This window comes from Pelodiscus sinensis, chromosome 11 (genome assembly GCF_052426305.1).
Source record: "Pelodiscus sinensis isolate ZL-2025 chromosome 11, ASM5242630v1, whole genome shotgun sequence".
NCBI classification, from domain to species: Eukaryota; Metazoa; Chordata; order Testudines; family Trionychidae; genus Pelodiscus; species Pelodiscus sinensis.
Genome location: NC_143062.1, coordinates 52337412 through 52350702, shown reverse-complemented (window position 1 = coordinate 52350702; position 13291 = coordinate 52337412). Strand labels below are relative to the sequence as shown.

At 77.4% G+C, this 13291-nt stretch overlaps 2 protein-coding genes across 2 annotated transcripts in view; both read left to right on the top strand.

Annotated features, from left to right (window-relative positions):
• Positions 1-363: 363 nt before the first annotated feature.
• On the top strand, positions 364-1726 carry LOC149523828 (uncharacterized; the record flags this gene model as incomplete). Its single annotated transcript, XM_089781303.1, has 1 exon — positions 364-1726. A coding segment is annotated over one exon (1221 nt), but the record flags the coding sequence as incomplete, so codon positions are not given.
• A 7004-nt stretch (positions 1727-8730) lies between these two features.
• Positions 8731-13291, top strand: part of LAMB2 (laminin subunit beta 2) — a 51403-nt gene continuing 46842 nt past the window's right edge. Inside the window, exons 1-3 of the mRNA XM_089781302.1 lie at positions 8731-8858; positions 8952-9022; positions 12876-13045. Coding sequence (XP_089637428.1) covers positions 8995-9022; positions 12876-13045 — 198 coding nt within the window. The 5' untranslated portion in view covers positions 8731-8858; positions 8952-8994. The remainder of the gene's footprint in view (positions 8859-8951; positions 9023-12875; positions 13046-13291) is intronic.

Here is a 13291-nt window from a genome sequence, read left to right as displayed (position 1 = left end):
GTGCCAGCCCCCCCCCGCCAGCCTGCACCGCCGCCCCCCCCCGCGGGCCACCCTATCCCGCCTGCTAGTGCCAGCCCCCCCCCGCCAGCCTGCACCGCCGCCCCCCCCCGCGGGCCACCCTATCCCGCCTGCTAGTGCCAGCCCCCCCCCGCCAGCCTGCAGCGCCGCCCCCCCCGCCAGCCTGCAGCGCCGCCCCCCCCCGCGGGCCACCCTATCCCGCCTGCTAGTGCCAGCCCCCCCCCCCCGCCAGCCTGCAGCGCCGCCCCCCCCGCGAGCCACCCTATCCCGCCTGCTAGTGCCAGCCCCCCCCCGCCAGCCTGCACCGCCGCCCCCCCCCGCGGGCCACCCTATCCCGCCTGCTAGTGCCAGCCCCCCCCCGCCAGCCTGCAGCGCCGCCCCCCCCGCCAGCCTGCAGCGCCGCCCCCCCCCGCGGGCCACCCTATCCCGCCTGTTAGTGCCAGCGGCTCGCGGGGGCAGGCGGTGCCGTGGGGCAGGCGGCTCGCGGGGGCAGGCGGTGCCGTGGGGCAGGCGGCTCGCGGGGGCAGGCGGCTCGCGGGGGCAGGCGGCGCCGTGGGGCAGGCGGCTCGCGGGGGCAGGCGGCGCCGTGGGGCAGGCGGCTCGCGGGGGCAGGCGGCGCCGTGGGGCAGGCGGCTCGCGGGGGCAGGCGGCGCCGTGGGGCAGGCGGCTCGCGGGGGCAGGCGGCGCCGTGGGGCAGGCGGCTCGCGGGGGCAGGCGGCGCTGTGGGGCAGGCGGCTCGCGGGGGCAGGCGGCGCCGTGGGGCAGGCGGCTCGCGGGGGCAGGCGGTGCCGTGGGGCAGGCGGCTCGCGGGGGCAGGCGGTGCCGTGGGGCAGGCGGCTCGCGGGGGCAGGCGGTGCCGTGGGGCAGGCGGCTCGTGGGGGCAGGCGGTGCCGTGGGGCAGGCGGCTCGCGGGGGCAGGCGGCGCCGTGGGGCAGGCGGCGCCGTGGGGCAGGCGGCTCGCGGGGGCAGGCGGTGCCGTGGGGCAGGCGGCTCGCGGGGGCAGGCGGCGCCGTGGGGCAGGCGGCTCGCGGGGGCAGGCGGCGCCGTGGGGCAGGCGGCTCGCGGGGGCAGGCGGCGCCGTGGGGCAGGCGGCTCGCGGGGGCAGGCGGTGCCGTGGGGCAGGCGGCTCGTGGGCGCAGGCGGTGCCGTGGGGCAGGCGGCTCGCGGGGGCAGGCGGCTCGTGGGCGCAGGCGGTGCCGTGGGGCAGGCGGCTCGTGGGGGCAGGCGGTGCCGTGGGGCAGGCGGCTCGCGGGGGCAGGCGGTGCCGTGGGGCAGGTGGCTCATGGGCGCAGGCGGTGCCGTGGGGCAGGCGGCTCGCGGGGGCAGGCGGTGCCGTGGGGCAGGCGGCTCACGGGGGCAGGCGGCGCCGTGGGGCAGGCGGCGCCGTGGGGCAGGCGGCTCGCGGGGGCAGGCGGCGCCGTGGGGCAGGCGGCTCGCGGGGGCAGGCGGCGCCGTGGGGCAGGCGGCTCGCGGGGGCAGGCGGTGCCGTGGGGCAGGCGGCTCGCGGGGGCAGGCGGTGCCGTGGGGCTGGTGAGCGGGAGGGAAGCCGGGGTGGGCCGTGCCTGACAGGGGCAGGCGGTGCTGTGGGGCAGGCGGCTCGCAGGGGCAGGCGGCGCCGTGGGGCAGGCGGCTCGCGGGGGCAGGCGGCGCCGTGGGGCAGGCGGGTCGCGGGGGCAGGCGGCGCCGTGGGGCAGGCGGCTCGCGGGGGCAGGCGGCGCCGTGGGGCAGGCGGCTCGCTGGGGCAGGCGGTGCCGTGGGGCAGGCGGCTCGCGGGGGCAGGCGGCGCCGTGGGGCAGGCGGCTCGCGGGGGCAGGCGGTGCTGTGGGGCAGGCGGCTCGCGGGGGCAGGCGGCGCCGTGGGGCAGGCGGCTCGCGGGGCAGGCGGCGCCGTGGGGCAGGCGGCTCGCGGGGCAGGCGGTGCCGTGGGGCAGGCGGCTCGTGGGGGCAGGCGGTGCCGTGGGGCAGGCGGCGCGCGGGGCAGGCGGTGCCGTGGGGCAGGCGGCGCGCGGGGGCAGGCGGTGCCGTGGGGCAGGCGGCGCGCGGGGGCAGGCGGCGCCGTGGGGCAGGCGGCTCGCAGGGGCAGGCGGTGCCGTGGGGCAGGCGGCTCGTGGGGGCAGGCGGTGCCGTGGGGCAGGCGGCGCGCGGGGGCAGGCGGTGCCGTGGGGCAGGCGGCTCGCGGGGGCAGGCGGCTCCGTGGGGCAGGCGGCTCGTGGGGGCAGGCGGTGCCGTGGGGCAGGTGGCGCGCGGGGGCAGGCGGCGCCGTGGGGCAGGCGGCTCGCGGGGGCAGGCGGCGCCGTGGGGCAGGCGGCTCGCGGGGGCAGGCGGTGCCGTGGGGCAGGCGGCTCGTGGGGGCAGGCGGCTCCGTGGGGCAGGCGGCTCGTGGGGGCAGGCGGTGCCGTGGGGCAGGTGGCGCGCGGGGGCAGGCGGTGCCGTGGGGCTGGCGAGCGGGAGGGAAGCCGGGGTGGGCCGTGCCTGGCAGGGGCTCTTCACACGGTTCCAGCCTCGTCCCCAGCCGGCGCCTGTAGCCCTGGACTCTGCCAATAAAGGCTGCGCGTGTCCTGACTCTGCAGCTGCGTCTCTCTGGCCCCTGCTGGGTGGGGCCGGCTGTGCCCCCCCCCGCCCCGGGGCAGCCGGAGCCCCCCCCGGCCGAGCCTTCGCCCCGCTCCTGAGGCCTCGGGGAGCGCCCAGCTCAGCCCAGGAAGGCAGCCGCCATGGTGCCAGCCAGATGGCAGTGGGGGGGGCCCTGGCCGGGCAGGACCTCGGGGCACAGCCCCAGGCTCACGCAGGGGAAGGGGCCCTGGGCTTGCCAGGCCTGGCGTGGGGCTCGGGCTGCCTCACCCATGCTGTGCCTACCAAGGGCCTGGTCACCAGCCAGGGCAGCCTGCACTGACCAGAGCCTGCCCCTTTGCTCACCCCTTCCTGGCGGTGCCCCCCAGGTGCCAGGAGCCCACCACCTGCCTGGGCCCCAGCCAGCCCTGTGGAGTGTTACCCTGACCCCTAAGCGCAGCCAAGCTGGGCAGGACCTCGACCCGCCAAATCCATCCTAGTGCTGCCCGGCCCCAGGGGCCTGCAAGGGGCTGGCGGGTGCCAGGGGGCTCGGTCCCGTGCGCTGAGGCACCAGCCCTGCCGCTTCCCCCGGGCTCTGCCCAGGGTCTCTGGCCGGCCCACGAGCCCAGGGAGCCTTTCCCACAAAGCCAGGACGTCCCCCACCCCCGACGCTCCGTCTGGGGAGGCCTCCCCCCCCCCAACTCTCAGCAAGCCCAGGGGTCTCCACACTCTTCTCCTGCACCGCGGCTCAGTCGGGGGAACCCAGGGGACCCCTGGGGCACCCCCTGTGCAGGGGGGGGCAGGGACTCGTCCCAGTCCTGCGGGCGCCGTACGCTGGGGTCCAGGTGAGCCGGGCCCCGTGCGTCTCCCACAAGCACCGGAGCGGGGCCGACGGGCAGTGGATCCCTGGTCCGTGAGGACCCCTGGGGAACCCCCCTGCTGGAAAGGGCCGGCAGCGCGTCTGCCACCGTGTCTGCCTGGCTAGAGGGCAGGGCCACGGCCCCGGGGCCGCGCGTAGCCAAATCCACCCCCCCCCCCCCGTCCAGTCGCCCTGCTCAAGGCACCGCTGCCCGGCGCAAACATCCCCGGCCAGTGAAAGGCCTGAAGCAGCCTCAGCCGGGTGCGCCGGAGCCCCTGGTGCCCTGCGAAGGGGACGTCGGGGGCCAGGTACAGCAGCCTGGGGCGAGGCTTTTGGCTGCACCCACCCACCTTCCCATGGCCTCAAAGAGAAACAACTCCACCTTCCCGGGGGGGCCATTCCCGGAACAGGAATCCCCCCCCCCCCCCCAGGAACCTCCCCTGGCCGCCTGCCCCCAGGGCTGAGCTGCGCCCAGGCCAGTCCGGTCCCTCAGTCTCTGCAAGGGGGGGTCCGCCTGCACCTCCGCCTGGAATTCAGGAGCCGGGGCAGGGACAGGGACCTCCCCCCCCCGCCTGGGTCCAAGGTCCTAGCCCTGCTGATCCCGGGCCCCTGGGGCCTCTTGTCCGGTGGCTCTGGCTCCGGGGAGCAACCAGAGCCCTGTGGGGTCCTTCTGGCCAATTCTCAAGGTCCTGCCCATCAGCACCCCGGTGCCGGTGACCCCCACTTCCTCGGGGCCCTCCTTAGCCCCCCCATCTCAGATGCACCCGGGCTCCGGGCACCTCGAACGGGTCCCGTCTCTGCCCCTCAGGGTCAGCTGGGCACCGTGTGGTCTGGGGCCACTAGCATGGGCCAGCGTCACCTCCCCCGTGTCCCAGTCGCCCGTCACCTCCCTGCCAGCCGCCTGCAGGGGCACGAGGCTCTGGCTCCGCAGGGGCCGCCCTGCCCCACCCGGCACACGGAGACCCGCCCCCCCCACCCGGCACACGGAGAGACCCGCCTCCCCCCACCCGGCACACGGAGACCCGCCTCCCCCCACCCGGCACACGGAGAGACCCGCCTCCCCCCACCCGGCACACGGAGACCCGCCTCCCCCACCCGGCACACGGAGAGACCCGCCTCCGCCACCCGGCACACGGAGAGACCCGCCTCCCCCCACCCGGCACACGGAGAGACCCGCCTCCGCCACCCGGCACACGGAGACCCGCCTCCCCCCACCCGGCACACGGAGAGACCCGCCTCCCCCCACCCGGCACACGGAGAGACCCGCCTCCCCCCACCCGGCACACGGAGAGACCCGCCTCCCCCCACCCGGCACACAGAGAGACCCGCCTCCCCCACCCGGCACACGGAGAGACCCGCCTCCCCCCACCCGGCACACGGAGAGACCCGCCTCCCCCACCCGGCACACAGAGACCCGCCTCCCCCACCCGGCACACGGAGAGACCCGCCTCCCCCCACCCGGCACACAGAGACCCGCCTCCCCCCACCCGGCACACGGAGAGACCCGCCTCCCCCACCCGGCACACGGAGAGACCCGCCTCCCCCCACCCGGCACACGGAGACCCGCCTCCCCCCACCCGGCACACGGAGAGACCCGCCTCCCCCCACCCGGCACGGAGAGACCCGCCTCCCCCCACCCGGCACACAGAGACCCGCCTCCCCCCACCCGGCACACGGAGAGACCCGCCTCCCCCACCCGGCACACAGAGACCCGCCTCCCCCCACCCGGCACACGGAGAGACCCGCCCCCCCCACCCGGCACACAGAGACCCGCCTCCCCCACCCGGCACACGGAGAGACCCGCCCCCCCCACCCGGCACACAGAGACCCGCCTCCCCCACCCGGCACACGGAGAGACCCGCCTCCCCCACCCGGCACACGGAGACCCGCCTCCCCCAACCCGGCACACGGGGAGACCCGCCTCCCCCACCCGGCACACAGAGACCCCCCCCCCCCGGCACACGGAGAGACCCGCCTCCCCCACCCGGCACACAGAGACCCGCCCCCCCCACCCGGCACACGGGGAGACCCGCCCCCCCCCACCCGGCACACGGAGAGACCCGCCTCCCCCACCCGGCACACAGAGACCCGCCCCCCCCCCACCCGGCACACGGAGAGACCCGCCCCCCCCCACCCGGCACACGGAGACCCGCCTCCGGAGTGACAGGTCTCCCGGGGGGCTGGCCTGAGCAGCCTCCCCCCCGAGCCGTGCTGGTCCTTTGGCTTTGACCCGTTCAGAGTCCCGCGGCTGCAGCCCCTCCAGCTGGCCGAGCCCCCCTGCGGCCTCCTGATCCAGCAAGGGGGGAGCTGCTGGAGCCGGTCGGCTGGGGGACCTGGCGCAACTCGCAGGCTCGCTTGAAGGAGCCGAGGAACCGGCCGCGTCCCTACGAGCTTCTCCAAGTGTCTGGCCAGCCTGGGCCCCTCCCCACTGAGCGCAGCCGGGCTCCGCCATGGCCTGCGCATGCTGCCGCTGCTCCCCACGGGCCTCACGCTCCTTCTCTTGTGCCTCCAATTCCCTTAGCCACAGCCCCATCTCCTGGCTCCGCAGACCTGCGGAGGGGACCCCGCCCGGGACAATCCGCTGCTGGCGGAGCACGGCCCAGTGGGCACCGCGTCTGTCTGGCCGAGTCCAGCGAGTCTGAGACGCTCCGGGGGTCTGGCTGCTCCCCGCCGGGACAGGAGTCCGGCCCCTGGACGGGTCAGTCTCTTCCAGCCGGGCCTGGGCCAGGCTCCCCACGGGCAGGCCCCACAGCGCCCGCCTGTAGGCCATCTCCCCGCTGCTCCCGGTGGTGCAGACTCACCGGCGGACGCTGCAGCGCCCCCCAATTCCCAGCAAGAACCCTTCGGGGGGCCAGCCTCCTTGAGCATCGAAGCCCCCTCTGCCTCCTGGGGCACGCTGCTCAGAGACCCCACTCGCGTTAGCCCACAGGCCTCTGCTTCCTGGAACCCCCTCTGCCTCCTGGGGCACGCTGCTCAGAGACCCCACTCGCGTTAGCCCACAGGCCTCTGCTTCCTGGAACCCCCTCTCACGGCCTCCAGCCCCCCGGCCCTTGCAAGCCCCCTCCCTTCTACTGCGCCCCAGGCACTTACTGCCGGATGCGCCACCCACGGCGTGCAGCCCGGCCCACTGCTGCCAAAGGGACGGGAACCTGGATCCACAGATCGCAGCCCCCCGGAGCCCCCCACAGCGCGACTGCAGAGCAGCACAGGACAGTCGGAACCACACACAACAAAGCAACCAGTGACTGTAACGCCAGAGTGAACAAAACCCCCCTGCAGCACCTGCAGCGAGAGGCCAGCGGGCGATGAGGCACTGGAGGAGGTGGGGGGTGGTGAGGGGCTGTCGGGTGCTGGGGGGCGGCAAGGGGCAGAAAGTGCCAGGGGGCGGCGAGGGGCTGGCGGGGGCCGGGGGGCAGCGAGGGGCTGGCGGGGGCCGGGGGGCGGCGAGGGGCTGGCGGGGGCCGGGGGGCGGCATGGGGCAGAAAGTGCCAGGGGGCGGCGAGGAGCTGGTGCGGGGCTGGCAGGGGCCGGGGGGCGGCGAGGGGCGGGCGAGGGGCGGGCGAGGGCCGGGGGGCAGCGAGGGGCTGGCGGGGGGCTGGTGCGGGGCTGGCGGGGGGCGGGCAAGGGGCTGGCGGGGGCCGGGGGGCGGGCGAGGGGCGGGCGAGGAGCTGGCGGGGGCGGGCGAGGGGCGGTGCGGGGCTGGACCGAGACATCGCATCCCTGCCATATTTATCCAACAAGCCCCTGGCTGGGCGCTGAGGCGCCTGCCTCTGGGGTGGGGCGCGGGCTGGGCCCGCAGGACCCTTTGCCTGGTGCTGAGCCGCAGCTGAGTGGGACAGGCCCGGGGCGGGGAGCCCTGAGCAAGGGACCCGGGCTCCTTCGCCTGGCGGGGCTGGACCGGGGGCGGGATTTGGCCCGGCTGCCTTGGCTGAAATCCAGCCTTGGCCGCCAGCCTGAGTGCAGCCCCCTCCCGCCGGACTCGCATTCCAGCCCAGCCGGCCAGCGCCGGGGAAAAGCTGGAGACGGCGGGACAGGAGCTGTGCACCGCGAGCGCCTGCGGCCAACAACCCCGCCAGCTCCCCACGTCTGTGTCCCCGAGTCCCCTGGGCCTGTGCCCCCGAATCCCCTGGGCCTGTGCCCCCCGGCTCCCCACGCCTGTGCCCCCGAATCCCCTGGGCCTGTGCCCCCCGGCTCCCCACGCCTGTGCCCCCGAATCCCCTGGGCCTGTGCCCCCCGGCTCCCCACGCCTGTGCCCCCAAATCCCCTGGGCCTGTGCCCCCCGGCTCCCCACGCCTGTGCCCCCGAATCCCCTGGGCCTGTGCCCCCCGGCTCCCCACGCCTGTGCCCCCAAATCCCCTGGGCCTGTGCCCCCCGGCTCCCCACGCCTGTGCCCCCGAATCCCCTGGGCCTGTGCCCCCCGGCTCCCCAGGTCTGTGCCCCCAAATCCCTTGGGCCTGTGCCCCCCAGCTCCCCACATCTGTGCCCCCAAATCCCCTGTGCCTGTGCCCCCAAATCCCCTGGGCCTGTGCCCCCCGGCTCCCTCACGCCTGTGCCCTCGAATCCCCTGGGCCTGTGCCCCCAAATCCCCTGGGCCCCCGAATCCCCTGTGCCTGTGCCCCCCAATTCCCTGGGCCTGTGCCCCCCGGCTCCCCACGCCTGTGCCCCCAAATCCCCTGGGACTGTGCCCCCAAATCCCCTGGGCCTGTGTCCCCCGGCTCCCCACGTCTTTGCCCCCAAATCCCCTGGGCCTGTGCCCCCCGGCTCCCCACGCCTGTGCCCCCGAATCCCCTGGGCCTGTGCCCCCCGGCTCCCCATGTCTGTGCCCCCGAATCCCCTGGGCCTGTGCCCCCCGGCTCCCCACGCCTGTGCCCCCGAATCCCCTGGGCCTGTGCCCCCCGGCTCCCCACGCCTGTGCCCCCGAATCCCCTGGGCCTGTGCCCCCAAATCCCCTGGGCCTGTGCCCCCCGGCTCCCCACGTCTGTGCCCCCAAATCCCCTGGGCCTGTGCCCCCCGGCTCCCCACGTCTTTGCCCCCAAATCCCCTGGGCCTGTGCCCCCGAATCCCCTGGGCCTGTGCCCCCAAATCCCCTGGGCCTGTGCCCCCCGGCTCCCCACGTCTGTGCCCCCAAATCCCCTGGGCCTGTGCCCCCCGGCTCCCCACGCCTGTGCCCCCGAATCCCCTGGGCCTGTGCCCCCCGGCTCCCCACGTCTGTGCCCCCAAATCCCCTGGGCCTGTGCCCCCCGGCTCCCCACGGCTGTGCCCCCGAATCCCCTGGGCTGTCCCGCATCCCAGGTCCCTTTCCGGCCCGTCTGGGCTGCCCGGGCCCGGCTCCCGCGGCCGATCCGCCCCGCGCTTTCCCTCCGCCCCCTCGCAACTTTCCCGAGTTCGGGCCCGATCGCAGCAGGGCAGGGCCGGGCCGAGCGGGACCGGGGCAGGTGAGCGGGGGCGGCCCGGAGGGGGCTCGGCTCGGCTCGGCTCGGCCCGGCCCGGCCCGGCCCGGCTCGGCTCACCGGCGTGTCCCCCCGCAGGGCCAGGAGCCGGCGGCCGGGCGGAGCGGGGACCGAGTGACCAATGAGGCTGTGGGGCTGGCTGCTCGCGGGTGAGTCGGGGGGCTGGTGCCAAGTGTGGGGCGCGGGGAGCCCCACGGGCCGGCGGTGATACCCCTCCCCCGCCCAGATGTGCAAACTGGCCCCGCCCCAGATGTGCAGCCTGGCCCCGCCCCGCCCCAGATGTGCAGCCTGGCCCCGCCCTATGCCCGGTTTCTTGGGGGGGGGGGAAGTCTGGCTGGGAAGCTGGAGCTTGGTGGGGGGGCCTTCAGCTCCCCCCATGGCCCCTGCCACTTAGGTGCCCTTCCCCCAGGGCCGGTGCCCCCCACTACTCAGCCCCCATGGGGCTCAGCCTGCACCTTGGCCTGTGGGGCGGGGGAGGAGCCCGCAGCATTGGGGGGGCCTCCCTGGCAGCCCCCCTCCCCCCACCCGGCTGGCTGGAGCCTGGGGAAGGGCCGGGCCGGGCTATTTCCGGCAGCGGAAGGGAGGGTCCCGGCGTTCCCAGCCTGAGGGGCAGGGGCAGGTGGCCGGGGGGGGGGGGGGGGGTCGGGGCAGCCTGGAGCAGGCCCAGCCCCCCAGCCGTTCTCTAATTCCCCAGCGCCGGGCTACCCCCCCAGCGCAACCGCCCCCCCCGGCGCCGGGCTACCCCCCCTCAGCGCAACCTCCCCCCCCGGCGCCGGGCTACCCCCCCTCAGCGCAACCTCCCCCCCCTCAGCGCCGGGCTACCCCCCCTCAGCGCAACCTCCCCCCCCTCAGCGCCGGGCTACCCCCCCTCAGCGCAACCTCCCCCCCCCTCAGCGCCGGGCTACCCCCCCTCAGCGCAACCTCCCCCCCTCAGCGCCGGGCTACCCCCCTCAGCGCAACCTCCCCCCCCCTCAGCGCCGGGCTACCCCCCCTCAGCGCAACCTCCCCCCCCCCGGCGCCGGGCTACCCCCCCTCAGCGCAACCTCCCCCCCCTCAGCGCCGGGCTAACCCCCCTCAGCGCAACCTCCCCCCCCCGGCGCCGGGCTACCCCCCCTCAGTGCAACCTCCCCCCCCCTCAGCGCCGGGCTACCCCCCTCAGCGCAACCTCCCCCCCCCGGCGCCGGGCTACCCCCCCTCAGCGCAACCTCCCCCCCTCAGCACCGGGCTACCCCCCTCAGCGCAACCTCCCCCCCCCCGGCGCCGGGCTACCCCCCCTCAGCGCAACCTCCCCCCCCTCAGCGCCGGGCTAACCCCCTCAGCGCAACCTCCCCCCCCCGGCGCCGGGCTACCCCCCCTCAGCGCAACCTCCCCCCCTCAGCGCCGGGCTACCCCCCCTCAGCGCAACCTCCCCCCCCGGCGCCGGGCTACCCCCCCTCAGCGCAACCTCCCCCCCCTCAGCGCCGGGCTAACCCCCCTCAGCGCAACCTCCCCCCCCGGCGCCGGGCTACCCCCCCTCAGCGCAACCTCCCCCCCTCAGCGCCGGGCTACCCCCCCTCAGCGCAACCTCCCCCCCCCCCGGCGCCGGGCTACCCCCCCTCAGCGCAACCTCCCCCCCCTCAGCGCCGGGCTAACCCCCCTCAGCGCAACCTCCCCCCCCGGCGCCGGGCTACCCCCCCTCAGCGCAACCTCCCCCCCGGCGCCGGGCTACCCCCCCTCAGCGCAACCTCCCCCCCCGGCGCCGGGCTACCCCCCCTCAGCGCAACCTCCCCCCCCTCAGCGCCGGGCTACCCCCCCAGCGCAACCGCCCCCCCCGGCGCCGGGCTACCCCCCCTCAGCGCAACCTCCCCCCCCTCAGCGCCGGGCTACCCCCCAGCGCAATCTCCCCCCTCAGTGCCGGGCTACCCCCCCAGCGCAATCTCCCCCCTCAGTGCCGGGCTACCCCCCCAGCGCAATCTCCCCCCCCTCAGTGCCGGGCTACCCCCCCAGCGCAATCTCCCCCCCCCTCAGTGCCGGGCTACCCCCCCAGCGCAATCTCCCCCCCCCGGCGCCGGGCTACCCCCCTCAGCGCAACCTCCCCCCCCGGCGCCGGGCTACCCCCCCTCAGCGCAACCTCCCCCCCTCAGCGCCAGGCTACCCCCCCAGCGCAACCTCCCCCCACTCAGCACCAGGCTACCCCCCCTCAGCGCAACCTCCCCCCTCAGTGCCAGGCTACCCCGCCCCACGGCAACCTCCCCCCCACAGCGCCGGGCTACCCCCCTTCAGCACAACCTCCCCCCTCAGCGCCGGGCTACCCCGCCCCATGGCAACCTCCCCCCCCCAGTGCCAGGCTACCCCGCTCCACGGCAACCTCCCCCCCCTCAGTGCCGGGCTACCCCCCCAGCGCAACCTCCCCCCCCTCAGCGCCGGGCTACCCCCCCTCAGCGCAACCTCCCCCCCCCAGCGCCGGGCTACCCCCCCAGCGCAACCTCCCCCCCCAGCGCCGGGCTACCCCCTCAGCGCAACCTCCCCCCCTCAGCGCCGGGCTCCCCCCAGCGCAGCCTCCCCCCCCGGCGCCGGGCTACCCCCCCAGCGCAACCTCCCCCCCCTCAGCGCCGGGCTACCCCCCCAGCGCAACCTCCCCTCCCCGGCGCCGGGCTACCCCCCCAGCGCAACCTCCCCCCCTCAGCGCCGGGCTACCCCCCCAGCGCAACCTCCCCCCCCGGCGCCGGGCTACCCCCCCAGCGCAACCTCCCCCCCTCAGCGCCGGGCTGCCCCCCTCAGCGCAATCTCCCCCCCCGGCGCCGGGCTACCCCCCCAGCACAACCTCCCCCCCCGGCGCCGGGCTACCCCCCCCAGCGCAACCTCCCCCCCCCCGGCGCCGGGCTACCCCCCCTCAGCGCAACCTCCCCCCCCCAGCGCCGGGCTACCCCCCCAGCGCAATCTCCCCCCCCCCCCCGGCGCCGGGCTACCCCCCCAGCGCAACCTCCCCCCCCTCAGCGCCGGGCTATCCCCCTCAGCGCAACCTCCCCCCCTCAGCGCAACCTCCCCCCCCTCAGCGCCGGGCTCCCCCCCTCAGCGCAACCTCCCCCCCTCAGCACCGGGCTACCCCCCCTCAGCGCAACCTCTCCCCCTCAGCGCAACCTCTCCCCCCTCAGCACCGGGCTACCCCCCCTCAGCGCAACCTCCCCCCCTCAGCGCAACCTCCCCCCCCCTCAGCACCGGGCTACCCCCCCTCAGCGCAACCTCCCCCCCCTCAGCACCGGGCTACCCCCCCTCAGCGCAACCTCCCCCCCCTCAGCACCGGGCTACCCCCCCTCAGCGCAACCCCCCTCAGTGCCAGGCTACCCCGCCCCCGGCAACCTCCCCCCCACAGCGCCGGGCTACCCCCCCTCAGCGCAACCTTCTCCCCACAGTGCCAGGCTACCCCCCTTCAGCACAACCTCCCCCCCCTCAGCGCCGGGCTACCCCCCTTCAGCACAACCTCCTCCCCACAGCGCTGGGGTACCCCGCCCCATGGCAACCTCCCCCCCCTCAGTGCCAGGCTACCCCACCCACGGCAACCTCCCCCCCCACATCACCGGACTACCCCGCCCCACGGCAACCTCCTCCCCACAGCGCCGGGGTACCCCGCCCCACGGCAACCTCCCCCCCCAGTGCCAGGCTACCCCGCCCCACGGCAACCTCCCCCCCCCAGTGCCAGGCTACCCCGCCCCACGGCAGCCTCCTCCCCACAGCGCCGGGGTACCCCGCCCCACGGCAACCTACCCCCCTCAGCACAACCTCCCCCCTCAGTATAACCTCCCCTCCACAACTCCGGGCTACCCCGCCCCACGGCAACCTCCCCCACAGCGCTGGGCTACCCCCCCTCAGTGGAACCTGCCCCCCACAGCAATCTCCCCCCTTGGCAGAGGGGCTCTGCCCAAGGGGAGCAGGCGACTGGGCTCCCGCCGCACCCCAGCTCCTGCGTCCAGGGCCCGCACAGACCCAGCGCTGCGCCCCCTCAGCTCAGCCCTCTCTCCGCAGTGCTGGGGGGGGCCCTGTGCCAGCCCCCCGAGCTCCCGCACGGCTGCTCCCTGGGCGGCTGCTACCCCGTCACCGGGGACCTGCTGGTGGGCCGCGCCGAGCGCCTGACGGCCTCCTCCACATGCGGGCTGCGGGGCCCCCAGCCCTACTGCATCGTCAGCCACCTGCAGGTGGGCGAGGCAGGCGGGGGCCTGGGCCGTGGGGCAGGGGCCTGGCGGGGCGGAGCTCTGGGGGTCAAGGGCAGCCTAGGAGGGCAGGGGAGCCTGGGGCCGGGGGCAGGCGGGGCGGGGGGCAGGCCGGGCCGGGGGCGGGGGCAGGCGGGGCGGGGGGCAGGCGGGGCCGGGGGGCGGGCCAGGGGGGGCGGGGGCAGGCGGGGCGGGGGGCAGGCCGGGCCGGGGGCGGGGGCAGGCGGGCGG